This window comes from Anomaloglossus baeobatrachus, chromosome 1, assembly GCF_048569485.1.
Source record: "Anomaloglossus baeobatrachus isolate aAnoBae1 chromosome 1, aAnoBae1.hap1, whole genome shotgun sequence".
Classification (NCBI taxonomy): domain Eukaryota; kingdom Metazoa; phylum Chordata; class Amphibia; order Anura; family Aromobatidae; genus Anomaloglossus; species Anomaloglossus baeobatrachus.
In genome coordinates, this window is record NC_134353.1 from 707699365 (window position 1) to 707712483 (window position 13119).

The 13119-nt window shown below is 51.2% G+C and overlaps 1 protein-coding gene across 2 annotated transcripts in view; it reads right to left on the reverse strand.

The window, feature by feature from the left end:
- The window catches only part of PI4KA (phosphatidylinositol 4-kinase alpha), a 268461-nt gene that overhangs the window by 33629 nt on the left and 221713 nt on the right, over positions 1–13119 (reverse strand). For both annotated transcript variants that reach the window (XM_075321257.1, XM_075321249.1), the window contains 2 exons: positions 387–477; positions 136–303 (listed from right to left, as the gene is read on the reverse strand). In XM_075321257.1, the coding sequence (XP_075177372.1) occupies positions 136–303; positions 387–477 (259 nt within the window). The remainder of the gene's footprint in view (positions 1–135; positions 304–386; positions 478–13119) is intronic.

Here is a 13119-nt window from a genome sequence, read left to right on the forward strand (position 1 = left end):
GAAAAAAAACACTTGTATGTGAAGAAAAGTGGGGACATAGCATAAAGAAAAAGGCAGAAAACGTATGAATCAGATTTGAAAATTGTAGTCAGTAAAACAAAAAAAGAATATAACACGAGATGGTTGAGTCATTACCGGAGGGAATGATCGCAGTACTTTGACCCCATATTGGGCAGTTAGTGGATGTGGAGGGTACATGCTGGAGAAATAAGATAGTCCAGTTGGTGGGTCAGTGGGTGCCCAGCATAGAATATGGCTGAGCTCAGGAGCATCTGCATCTATGGTATGCCATGTTACCAGATACTGTAAGACAAAATGACTAAAATCGGTGATCTACAAAGAAAATGGCCCGTAGATGGCACAAGTCTGCCCTTTACCACACTCACCTTGATTGCCTCTGGAATGTCACTGACGGCACCAGGGTCCAGTCTCACCAACCGCGTCACTTCTCCAGCAATTGCTTCAGTGTTTTTAAATCTGCAATTGAAAGACTATTCATTAAAAAATATTTAAAAAAATAAAAGAATACAATACAAGTTTTTATTGTTTTGGGTTTTTTTTTGCTTCAATTATTCATGTGTTAACATTAAGAGGTGTCATCAGCAAACAGGTCTTCTCAGGGGACTGTCTGTAAAGCCTAGATTCAGACGATCATATTCTTAATGAAAAACAAACAATTTTGCATACCTGTTATGCACATCCACATGAGAACAGTTTTTAGAGGATTTTAATAACTAATAAAGGTCACATACAATTTCTTTAGTAGATTATTATTTTTTGTGGATGAATTCCAATGTATGGAAGGTAACACATGAGCTCTTTTTTGAGTCTCATCCAGAATATGGATCAAAGTAGTGAATGCTGCAAATTTTTGCAAGCAGACAATCAGTCTGTGTGTGGAAAAAAAAGAGGATTTGGGGTACTCACCATAAAATCTCTATCAGTACAGTTATTGGGGGACATAGGTACCATAAGGTGTATGCTGCTGTCGTTAAGAGGCTGACACTAGGCAAAAAAAGTTAGCTCCTACTTCGTAGGATACATCCACCAACTGGCACATAGCTAATTCGTTGGTAAGAAAGCAGGAGGAGAAGCAACAATAAACACAACCTTAAACAGGCCCAAAAAAAGCACAAAGGCGAGTGCTGTGTCCTCCAATAAAGGCTCTGAGAAAAAGAATTTACGGTGAGTACACAAAATCCTCTCTCTATTTCTTCATTGGTGGACACAAGTAACCAGGATATGTCTAAAAGAAAAACTCCCAAGGGAGGGAACAGAAGAACATGCCCAAATTAGCTCGGGTGATGGACTGCACAGACACTCGGTTGCCTGTGTCCTCCAATCAAGCGATCGAGAAATGTTCATGTGAATTACCACTTTGACTTACAATGTTCAGTGTGCTATCAGTTTTACATTCCAAAAGCAAATGAGCCAATAATATGCTCATCTGAATGAGCACTTAATCCATAATAGGATAATCCTCAAATACAAAGACACAGCCTGCCTAAAGCCCCCGGCACATTTAGCGACTTACCAGCGATCCCGAAAACGATGCGACCTGATAAGGATCGTTGGCAAGTCGCTGCTGAGATGTCATACAGTCAGACCTCGAAATCACTAAGGTTGACAAATCTCCGGGCCCGGATGGCATACACCCCAGAGTACTACAGGAATTGAGTTCTGTGATAGACCATTATTTTTAATCTTCACAGATTCCTTAATAACAGGGTCGGTACCGCAGGACTGGCGCATAGCAAATGTGCTGCCAATATTCAAAAAGGGGACAAAAACTGAGCCGGGAAATTATAGGCCGGTAAGTTTAACCTCTACGGTTGGTAAAATCCTTGAGGGGTTCTTGAGAGATGCTATACTGGAGTATCTCAAGAAAAATAACCTTATGACAGAGTATCAACATGGGTTTATGAGGGATCGATCCTGTCAAACTAATTTGATCAGCTTCTATGAAGAGGTAAGTTCAAGCCTGGACCAGGGAAATGCAGTGGATGTTGTGTATATGGACTTTTCAAAAGCTTTTGATATAGTGCCACACAAAAGGTTGGTACATAAAATGAGAATAATGGGGATAGGGGAAAATATGTGTAACTGGGTTAAAAACTGGCTCAATGATAGGAAACAAAGGGTGGTTATTAATGGTACGTACTCGGACTGGGTCTCAGTTCATAGTGGGGTACCACAGGGGTCAGTATTGGGCCCGCTTCTTTTCAACATATTTATTAATGACCTTGTTGGGGGCATGCGGAGTAGAATTTCAATATTTGCAGATGATACTAAACTCTGCAGGGTAATCAATACAGAGGAGGATAATTTTATATTTCAGGGAGATTTATGTAAATTGGAGAATTGGGCTGAGAAGTGGCAATTGAAGTTTAATGTAGATAAATGTAAGGTCATGCACTTGGGTAGAGGAAATAAAATGTATGATTATGTACTTAATTGTAGAACACTGGGTAAAACAGGCACAGAAAAAGACTTGGGTGTATGGGTGGATGGTAAACTTCACTTTAGTGGACAGTGTCAGGCAACTGCTGCCAGGGCTAATAAAATAATGGGATGTATTAAAAGAGGTATAAGTGGTCATGAAAAAGAAGGGAATTTTGTTTACTTACCGTAAATTCCTTTTCTTCTAGCTCCTATTGGGAGACCCAGACAATTGGGGTGTATAGCTTCTGCCTCCGGAGGCCACACAAAGTATTACACTTTAAAAAGTGTAACCCCTCCCCTCTGCCTATACACCCTCCCGTGCATCACGGGCTCCTCAGTTTTGGTGCAAAAGCAGGAAGGAGGAAACTTATAAATTGGTCTAAGGTAAATTCAATCCGAAGGATGTTCGGAGAACTGAAACCATGAACCAAAAGAACAATTCAACATGAACAACATGTGTACACAAAAGAACAACAGCCCGAAGGGAACAGGGGCGGGTGCTGGGTCTCCCAATAGGAGCTAGAAGAAAAGGAATTTACGGTAAGTAAACAAAATTCCCTTCTTCTTTGTCGCTCCATTGGGAGACCCAGACAATTGGGACGTCCAAAAGTAGTCCCTGGGTGGGTAAAAGAATACCTCGATAAAAAAGAGCCGAAAACGACCCCCTCTTACAGGTGGGCAACCGCCGCCTGAAGGACTCGCCTACCTAGACTGGCATCTGCCGAAGCATAGGTATGCACTTGATAGTGTTTCGTGAAAGTGTGCAGACTCGACCAGGTAGCCGCCTGACACACCTGCTGAGCCGTAGCCTGGTGCCGCAATGCCCAGGATGCACCCACGGCTCTGGTAGAATGGGCCTTCAGCCCTGAAGGAATCGGAAGCCCAGAAGAACGGTAGGCTTCAAGAATCGGTTCCTTGATCCACCGATCCAAGGTTGACTTGGAAGCCTGTGACCCCTTACGCTGGCCAGCGACAAGGACAAAGAGCGCATCCGAACGGCGCAGGGGCGCCGTGCGAGAAATGTAGAACCGGAGTGCTCTCACAAGATCTAACAAGTGCAAATCCTTTTCACATTGGTGAACTGGATGAGGGCAAAAGGAAGGTAAGGAGATATCCTGATTGAGATGAAAAGGGGATACCACCTTAGGGAGAAATTCCGGGACCGGACGCAGAACCACCTTATCCTGGTGAAACACCAGGAAGGGGGCTTTGCATGACAGCGCTGCTAGCTCAGACACTCTCCGAAGTGATGTGACTGCCACTAGGAAGGCCACCTTCTGCGAAAGGCGTGATAGAGAGACATCCCGCATCGGCTCGAAAGGTGGTTTCTGAAGAGCCGTTAGCACCCTGTTAAGATCCCAGGGTTCCAGCGGACGCTTGTAAGGTGGGACTATGTGGCAAACTCCCTGCAGGAACGTGCGGACCTGCGGAAGCCTGGCTAGACGCTTTTGAAAAAACACGGAAAGCGCCGATACTTGTCCCTTGAGAGAGCCGAGAGACAAACCCTTATCCATTCCGGATTGAAGGAAAGAAAGAAAAGTGGGTAAGGCAAACGGCCAGGGGGTAAAACCCCGATCAGAGCACCAGGATAAGAAGATCCTCCAAGCCCTGTGATAGATCTTGGCGGACGTTGGTTTCCTGGCTTGTCTCATAGTGGCAATGACATCTTGAGATAACCCTGAGGACGCTAGGAGCCAGGACTCAATGGCCACACAGTCAGGTTGAGGGCCGCAGAATTCAGATGGAAAAATGGCCCTTGAGACAGCAAGTCTGGTCGGTCTGGGAGTGCCCACGGTTGACCCACCGTGAGGTGCCACAGATCCGGGTACCACGACCTCCTCGGCCAGTCTGGAGCGACGAGGATGGCGTGGCGGCAGTCGGACCTGATCTTGCGCAACACTCTGGGCAGCAGTGCCAGAGGAGGAAATACATAAGGCAGTCGAAACTGCGACCAATCCTGAACTAATGCGTCCGCCGCCAGAGCTCTGTGATCTTGAGACCGTGCCATGAATGCCGGGACTTTGTTGTTGTGCCGAGACGCCATGAGGTCGACGTCCGGCGTTCCCCAGCGGCAACAGATCTCTTGAAACACGTCCGGGTGAAGAGACCATTCCCCTGCGTCCATGCCCTGGCGACTGAGAAGAAGGGAATTTTGTTTACTTACCGTAAATTCCTTTTCTTCTAGCTCCAATTGGGAGACCCAGACAATTGGGTGTATAGCTATTGCCTCTGGAGGCCACACAAAGTATTACACTTAAAAGTGTAAGGCCCCTCCCCTTCTGGCTATACACCCCCAGTGGGATCACTGGCTCACCAGTTTTAGTGCCAAAGCAAGAAGGAGGAAAGCCAATAACTGGTTTAAAGACCAATTCAAGCCGAGGAAACATCGGAGAACTGAACCATACCACATGAACAACATGTGTACCCGAAAAAACAGAAAAACCCCGAGAAAACAGGGCGGGTGCTGGGTCTCCCAATTGGAGCTAGAAGAAAAGGAATTTACGGTAAGTAAACAAAATTCCCTTCTTCTTTGTCGCTCCATTGGGAGACCCAGACAATTGGGATGTCCAAAAGCAATCCCTGGGTGGGTAAAAGAATACCTCATGATAGGGCCGTCAAACGGCCCTCTCCTACAGGTGGCCAACCGCCGCCTGAATGACTTATCTACCTAGGCTGGCGTCTGCCGAAGCGTAGGTATGCATCTGATAATGCTTGGTAAAAGTAAGTAGACTCGACCAGGTGGGTGCCTGACACACCTGCTGAGCCGTAGCCTGGTGCCGTAATGCCCAGGATGCACCCACGGCTCTGGTAGAATGGGCCTTCGGCCTTGAGAGAACCAGCAGCCCAGTAGAACTGTAGGTTTCAAGAATTGGTTCCTCGAGCCCCCGAGCAAGGGTGGATCTGGAAGCTTGCGACTGTTTACGCCGACCAGCGACAAAGAGTGCATCCGGGTGGCGCAGGAGCGCCATGCGGGAAGTAGAACCTGAGTGCTCTCACCAGAACCAACAGATGCAAATCTTTCTGAAATTGATGGACTGGACGAGGACACAAAGAAGGTGAGGTGATATCCTGATTGATATGAAAATGGGATACCACCTTAGGGAGAAATTCCGGAACCGGACGCAGAACTACTCTGTCCTGGTGAAGGACCAGGAAGGGAGTTTGTATGAGAGCGTTGCTAGCTCGGAAACTCTCCTAAGAGACGAGACCGTTACTAGAAGGCCACTTCCCGTGAAAAACGGGAAGGGAGACATCCTTCAAAGGCTCGAAAGGCGGCATCTGGAGAGCAATTAGAACCTTGTTCAGATCTCAGGGCTCTAACGGCCGCTTGTACGGAGTGCTGAGAAGACAAACTCCCCGTAGGAACGTGCGTACCTGAGGAAGTCGTCGTTTCTGAAAAAATACAGATAGCGCTGAGACTTGTCCCTAAAGGGAACTGAGCGACAACCCATTTTCCTACCTAGATTGCAGGAAGGAAGGAAACATAGACGATGCAACCGGCCAGGGAGAAACACCCTGCGCCGAGCACCGAGATAAGAACATCTTCCACGTCCTGTGGTCAATCTTGGCGGACGTTGGTATGCTAGCCTGTCTCATGGTGGCAACCACGTCCTGAGGTAATCCTGACGACACTAGGTTCCAGGACTCAATGCCACACCATCCGGTTGAGGGCCGTAGAATCCAAATGGAAGAATGGCCCTTGAGACAGCCAGTCTGATTGGTCTGGTAGTGCCCCCGGTTAGCCTACCGTGAGGCACCACAGAACCGAGTACCACAACATCCTCGGCCAATTTGTAGCGACGAGGATGGCGCGGCCGCAGTCGGTCTTGATCTAGCGCAGTACTCTGGGCAACAATGCCAGAGGTGGCACCTAAGGTAGCTGGAACTGCGACCAATGCTGAACTAAGGCGTTTGCCGCCAGAGCTCGATGATTGTGAAACCGTGCCATGAAGCTGGCACATTGTTGTTGTGCCGTGACGCCATTAGATCGACGTCCGGCCTCTGTCAGCGGCGCCAGATCTCCTGAAACCCGTCCGGGTGAGGAGACCATACTCTTTCGGCCACACCTCAGCGACTTAGGAAGTCAGCTTCCTAGTTTCCACACTTGGGATGTGAACTGTGGATATGGTGGATGCCGTGTCTTCCACCCACATCAGAACCTGCCGGACTTCCTGGAAGGCTTGCCGGTTGCGCGTTCTTCCTTGGTGGTTGATGTATGCCACCGCTGTGGAGCTGTCCGACTGAAGTCGGATATGCTTGCTTTCCAGCCGCTGTTGGAAGGATTGTAGGGCAAGATACACTGCTCTGTGTTCAAGAACATTGATCTGAAGAGTGGACTCTTGCTGAGTCCACGTACCCTGAGCGCTGTAGTGGAGAAAAACTGCTCCCCACCCTGATAGACTCGCGTCTGTCGTAACTATCGCCCAGGACGGGGATAGGAAGGACCTTCTTTTTGACCAAGAGGTGAGAAGAAGCCACCACCGTAGAGATTCCTTGGCCGCCTGAGAAGAACGACGACTCTGTTGAGGGACGTCGACTCCTCGTCCCATTGGCGGAGAATGTCCCATTGTAGTGGACGCAGTAAAACTGCGCGAAAGGAACTGCCTCCATTGCTACCATCTTACGTAGGAAGTGCATGAGGCGTGTCAATGTGTGCGACTGGTTCTTAAAGAAGAGCTTGCAGCCCGTAGTGAATGCTGTTTGTCTAGCGGCCGCTTCACTATCGCTGAGAGAGTAAGAAACTCTATGCCTAGATATGTTATCGATAGGGTCGGGGTCGGATCTGACTTTAAAAAGTTGATGATCCACCCAAAACTCTAGAGAGTCTCCAGCGCAACGTTCGGGCAGTGTTGGCATGTTTCCTAAGAGAGTGCCTTGACAAGTAGATCGTCTAAATACGGGACCACAGAGTGACCCTGAGAGTGCAGGACTGTGACTACTGCTGCCCTGACCTTGGCGAAGACCAGTTGGACTGTCGCTAGCCGGAAGGTAGAGCTACGAACAGAGGGTGTTCGTCTCCTATAACGAAGCGTAGAAACGCTAGTGCTCTGGATCAATCGGCACGTGTGGATAAGCATCCTTGATGCCTAATGATGCTAGGAAATATCCTTGGGACCTTGAGGCGATGACATGGCGGAGGGATTCCATCCGGAACCGCCTGGTGTCCACGAGCTTGCTGAGCATTTTTAGATCCAGAACGGGACGGAACGGCCCGTTGTTATAGGTACCGCAAAGAATTTGGGGTAAAAACCGTGATCTTGTTCCTGAAGAGGAACGGGGGTCATCACTCTTTCTGCCTATAGAGTGCACCCTGTTTGCAGAAGAGCAGCGGCCCGGCCGGGAGGTGGAGAAATTCTGAAGAATCGAGTTGGAGGACGAGAAGTGAGCTCTATCCTGTACCCGTGAGACAGAATGTCTCACACTCAATGGTCATTGACCTATGGCAGCTAAATATCGCCAAGGCGGGAGAGCCTGCTACCGACCGAGGCCGCAAGTCATGAGGAAGCCGCCTTGGAAGCGGGTTTTCCGACTGTCGCTTTTTTGGGCGAGACTGAGCCCGCTAAGAATCTTAGCTCCTCTGATCCTTTTGAGTCCACCTTGGACGAGGAAAAATGGGACCTGCCCGAGCCTCGAAAAGGCCGAAAACCCCGACTGCCTCTTGCTCTGTTGGGGTTTGTTGTGTCCGGGCTGAGGAAAGGATGAATCCTTACCCCTGGACTGTTTGATGGTTACATCCAACGCTCACCAAACAGTCGGTCAGCAGAAAAAGGCAACTGGTTAGGCAACCTTTTTTGGAAGCAGAATCTGCCTTCCATTCACTTAACGAGCAGACCAGGCTCTGCTTAAAAACACGGAGTAGCGGAGACTACCGCCGCACGGTTCGCAGAGTCCAGGACAACCTGAATCGCGTAAGAAACAAATGCAGACATTTGAGAGGTTAAGGATGCCACCTGCGGCACAGATGTACGTGTAACCGTGTCAATCTGTGTAAGACAAGCTGAAATAGCTTGGAGTGCCCCAAGGGAGAGAATGCCGGAGCCAACGGTGCGCCGACAGCCTCATAGATGGCTTTCGACCAGAGATCCATCTGTCTGTCAGTGGCATCTTTGAGTTTGCAGTTCCATCTCCCACTGCAACTATGGATCTAGCTACAAGCCTGGAGATTGGAGGATGCCGCTCGGGACATTGGGTCCAGTCCTTGACCAAGTCAGGGGACAGGGATAGCGTGTATCCTAAGCCGTTTGGAGAAGCGCATATCTGGATAAGCGTGGTGTTCCTGGACTGCCTCTCTGAAGGCAGAGTGGTCCAGAAAAATACGTGAAGCTGACTCCTCCACTGGAGGAGTTGTGAGAAATAACCCACATTCTATAGATGGACGCTATAAGATTATTTACTATGGCGTCACAATCAGGTGTATCCAGATTGAGAGCGGTCTCAGGATCAGAATCCTGAGCCGCTACTTCCGCCTCATTACACAGCGAGTCCTTCCGTTAGGACCCTGATGAAACCGAGGCCGCTCATAGCGAGCCCACTTAGGCTGTCTGGGACTGACGTCCGTGCAGAGCCGTGACTCTGGGATGCGTGTGACATTCCCGGAGCTGTTAGTTATTCACACTGAGGGGGGCCATGGATCAATGATTCAACAGTGCCCATATTGTGAGAGACATGTCCGGACTGCTAGGCTTCTAGTATCATAGCCATAGTCTCAGAAAAACTGTCAGTAAATACTGCAGACACCGTCCTCATCCCCTGGCCATTAGTGCATACAATGGGAGTCTATGTACCTGCCGGCCGTATAGCCGTACATGCTGTACCAGCTGTATAGAAAAACATGTGGTTCTGCACCTTTGTTTTACACAGAGAATATGCTGATAACTCCTCCGCATAATCCAGGAGGGTATATACAACGTGCGACCAAACAGTGCAATGTATATAGTACAAGCATATCTATAAGTGCACTTCTGCACTAGTGGGGTTAGCACCACAGGTGCTGCTTAACGCCTGTTACAGCGATTGTGTGACTATCAGAATGCCAGGGTCTCCACACTTGTCTCTGTATCGTACAGAAACTGACACTAATGGCTGCCGGTGTCCTTGTAGAGAAGGAAGCCGTGGGCGTGCCTGAGAAAGTGCGGGAATCCGGATTCACAGTGCACACAGTGAGAGGGGTGGAGTATGCAAAACATACTCCAGCTCTCAGCTCTGCTCTATGCAGCGTCACGCCCCTACCCTGACTGTCAGGGCTGTGGGCGGTAACGAAGGGAGACTAGGCCCAGAAGCCGGGGACTCGAGTTAACAGCGCGGCCGCCGTAAAAGCGCGGGCCGCGCTGAAGTCCCCGGCGCACCACAAGTGCCAGCCGCGCCGCAGTCCCAGCGGCCGGCGCGACCGCCCTAGAAGTGGCCAGCGTCCCGCCCCTCTCCTGACTGGCAGGTCTGGGGGCGGGAACGAACTAAAGCAGGCCGCAAAAGCCGGGGACTCGAGTTATCAGCGCGGCCGCCGTAAAAGCGCGGGCCGCGCTGAAGTCCCCGGCGCACTACAAGTGCCAGCCGCGCCGCTGTTCCAGCGGCCGGCGCGCCCGAGTCCTAGACGTGGGCAGCGTCCCGCCCCTCTCCTGACTGGCAGGTCTGGGGGCGGGAACGAACGGAAGCAGGCCGCAAAAGCCGGGGACTGTAGTTATCAGCGCGGCCGCCGTAAAAGCGCAGGCCGCGCTGAAGTCCCCGGCGCACTACAAGTGCCAGCCGTGCCGCAGTCCCAGCGGCCGGCGCGGCCGAGTCCCATAAGTGTGCCTGCTTCAGCTAAGCTGAATGAGGCTATGGCACAGGCGCCGCAGCGCTGATGTCCCCCGGCGCACTACAACACCCAGCATGCTGCGGTGTGAGCGCCAAATGCACGGGGACACAGAGTACCTTGAGGAAGCAGGGCCATGTCCCTGATGTACTCCGCTCCATCCAGCATCTTCTCCAGGGGCTGTAGATGGAGCACGGTCTCAGTGCCTGGAGACCGGTAAATCCCACTTCACCCAGAGCCCTGTAAAAAGGGATGGGGAAGGAATCAGCATGTGGGCTCCTGCCGCCGTACCCGCAATGGGTACCTCAACCTTACAAACACCTCCGACATACAGTGGGGTGAGAAGGGAGCATGCTGGGGACACTATATGTGTCCTCTTTTCTTCCATCCGACATAGTCAGCAGCTGCTGCTGACTAAAAAGTGGAGCTATGCGTGGATGTGTTGCCTCCTTCGCACAAAGCACAAAACTGGTGAGCCAGTGATCCCACTGGGGGTGTATAGCCAGAAGGGGAGGGGCCTTACACTTTTAAGTGTAATACTTTGTGTGGCCTCCAGAGGCAATAGCTATACACCCAATTGTCTGGGTCTCCCAATGGAGCGACAAAGAAAGTCTGCTTCCCAGTTTTCTACGCCCGGGATGTGAACTGCGGAGATGGTGGAGGCTGTGGCTTCCGCCCACAGCAGAATCCGCCGAACTTCTTGGAAGGCCTGACGACTGCGTGTGCCGCCCTGGTGGTTGATGTACGCGACCGCCGTGGCGTTGTCCGACTGTATGCGGATCTGTCTGCCCTCCAGCCACCGATGGAACGCCTTTAGGGCTAGATACACTGCCCTTATCTCCAGAACATTGATCTGAAGGGAGGACTCTGTCGGAGTCCAGGTTCCCTGAGCCCTGTGGTGGAGGAAGACCGCTCCCCACCCTGACAGACTCGCGTCCGTCGTGACCACAGCCCAGGATGGGGGCAGGAATGATTTTCCCTTCGACAAGGAAGTGGGAAGAAGCCACCACTGAAGAGAGGTTTTGGCTGCCAGTGAAAGAGAGACGTTCCTGTCTAGGGACGTCGACCTCCTGTCCCATTTGCGGAGAATGTCCCATTGAAGTGGACGCAGATGAAACTGCGCAAAGGGAACTGCCTCCATCGCTGCCACCATCTTCCCTAGGAAGTGCATGAGGCGCCTCAAGGGGTGTGACTGGGTCCGAAGGAGAGAGTGCACCCCTGTCTGTAGCGAACGCTGTTTGTCCAGCGGAAGCTTCACTATCGCTGAGAGAGTATGAAACTCCATCCCGAGGTAAGTCAGTGATTGGGTCGGTGTCAATTTTGACTTTGGGAAATTGATGATCCACCCGAACCTCTGGAGAGTCTCCAGAGCAATGGTCAGGCTGTGTTGACATGCCACCCGGGAGGGTGCCTTGACTAGGAGATCGTCTAAGTAAGGGATCACCGAGTGGCCCTGAGAGTGTAGGACCGCCACCACGGATGCCATGATCTTGGTGAAGACTCGTGGGGCTGTCGCCAGGCCGAAAGGCAGTGCCACAAACTGAAGGTGTTCGTCCCCGATGGCGAAACGCAGGAAGCGTTGATGCTCTGGTGCAATCGGCACATGGAGATAAGCATCCTTGATGTCGATTGAGGCTAGGAAGTCTCCTTGGGACATCGAGGCGATGACAGAACGGAGAGATTCCATCCGGAACCGTCTGGTTCTCACGTGTCTGTTGAGCAGTTTGAGGTCCAGAACGGGGCGGATGGTCCGTCCTTTTTTGGCACCACGAATAAGTTGGAGTAAAAACCGCGACCACGTTCTTGAATGGGAACGGGAATCACAACTCCTTCTGCCTTCAGAGTGTTCACCGCCTGAAAAAGTGCATCGGCTCGCTCGGGGGGCGGAGATGTTCTGAAGAAACGAGTCGGAGGACGAGAGCTGAGCTCTATCCTGTAACCGTGCGACAGAATGTCTCTCACCCATCGGTCTTGGACATGTGGCCACCAGGCGTCGCAAAAGCGGGAGAGCCTGCCACCGACCGAGGATGCGGTTTGGGGAGGCCGAAAGTCATGAGGAGGCCGCCTTGGAGGCGGTTCCTCCGGCGGTCTTTGGAGGACGTGACTTAGATCGCCATGCAGAAGAGTTCCTCTGGCCCTTCTCTGACCTGTTGGACGTGGAGGATTGGGACCTGGCTGAGGGCCGAAAGGACCGAAACCTCGATTGAATTTTTCGTTGCTGAGGTTTGTTTGGTTTGGACTGGGGTAAGGACGAGTCCTTACCCTTGGATTGTTTAATAATTTCATCCAATTGCTCGCCAAACAAACGGTCGCCAGAAAACGGCAAACCGGTTAAGAACTTCTTGGAAGCAGAGTCTGCCTTCCATTCGCGTAGCCACATGGCCCTGCGGACTGCCACCGAATTGGCGGACGCTACCGCAGTACGGCTCGCTGAGTCCAGGACGGCGTTCATGGCGTAGGACGAAAAGGCTGACGCCTGAGAAGTCAAAGACACAACTTGCGGAGCAGAGGTACGTGTGACTGCATTAATCTCAGACAGACAAGCTGAGATAGCTTGGAGTGCCCACACGGCTGCAAAGGCCGGAGCAAACGACGCGCCTATGGCTTCATAGATGGATTTCATCAGGAGCTCTATTTGCCTGTCAGTGGCATCCTTGAGCGATGAACCATCTGCCACTGATACTACGGATCTAGCCGCCAGTCTAGAGACTGGAGGATCCACCTTGGGACACTGAGCCCAACCCTTAACTACGTCAGGGGGGAAGGGGTAACGTGTGTCATTAAGGCGCTTAGTAAAGCGCTTGTCCGGAAATGCTCTGTGCTTCTGGACAGCATCTCTGAAGTTAGAGTGATCGAAAAACGCACTCCGTGTACGTTTGGGAAACCTA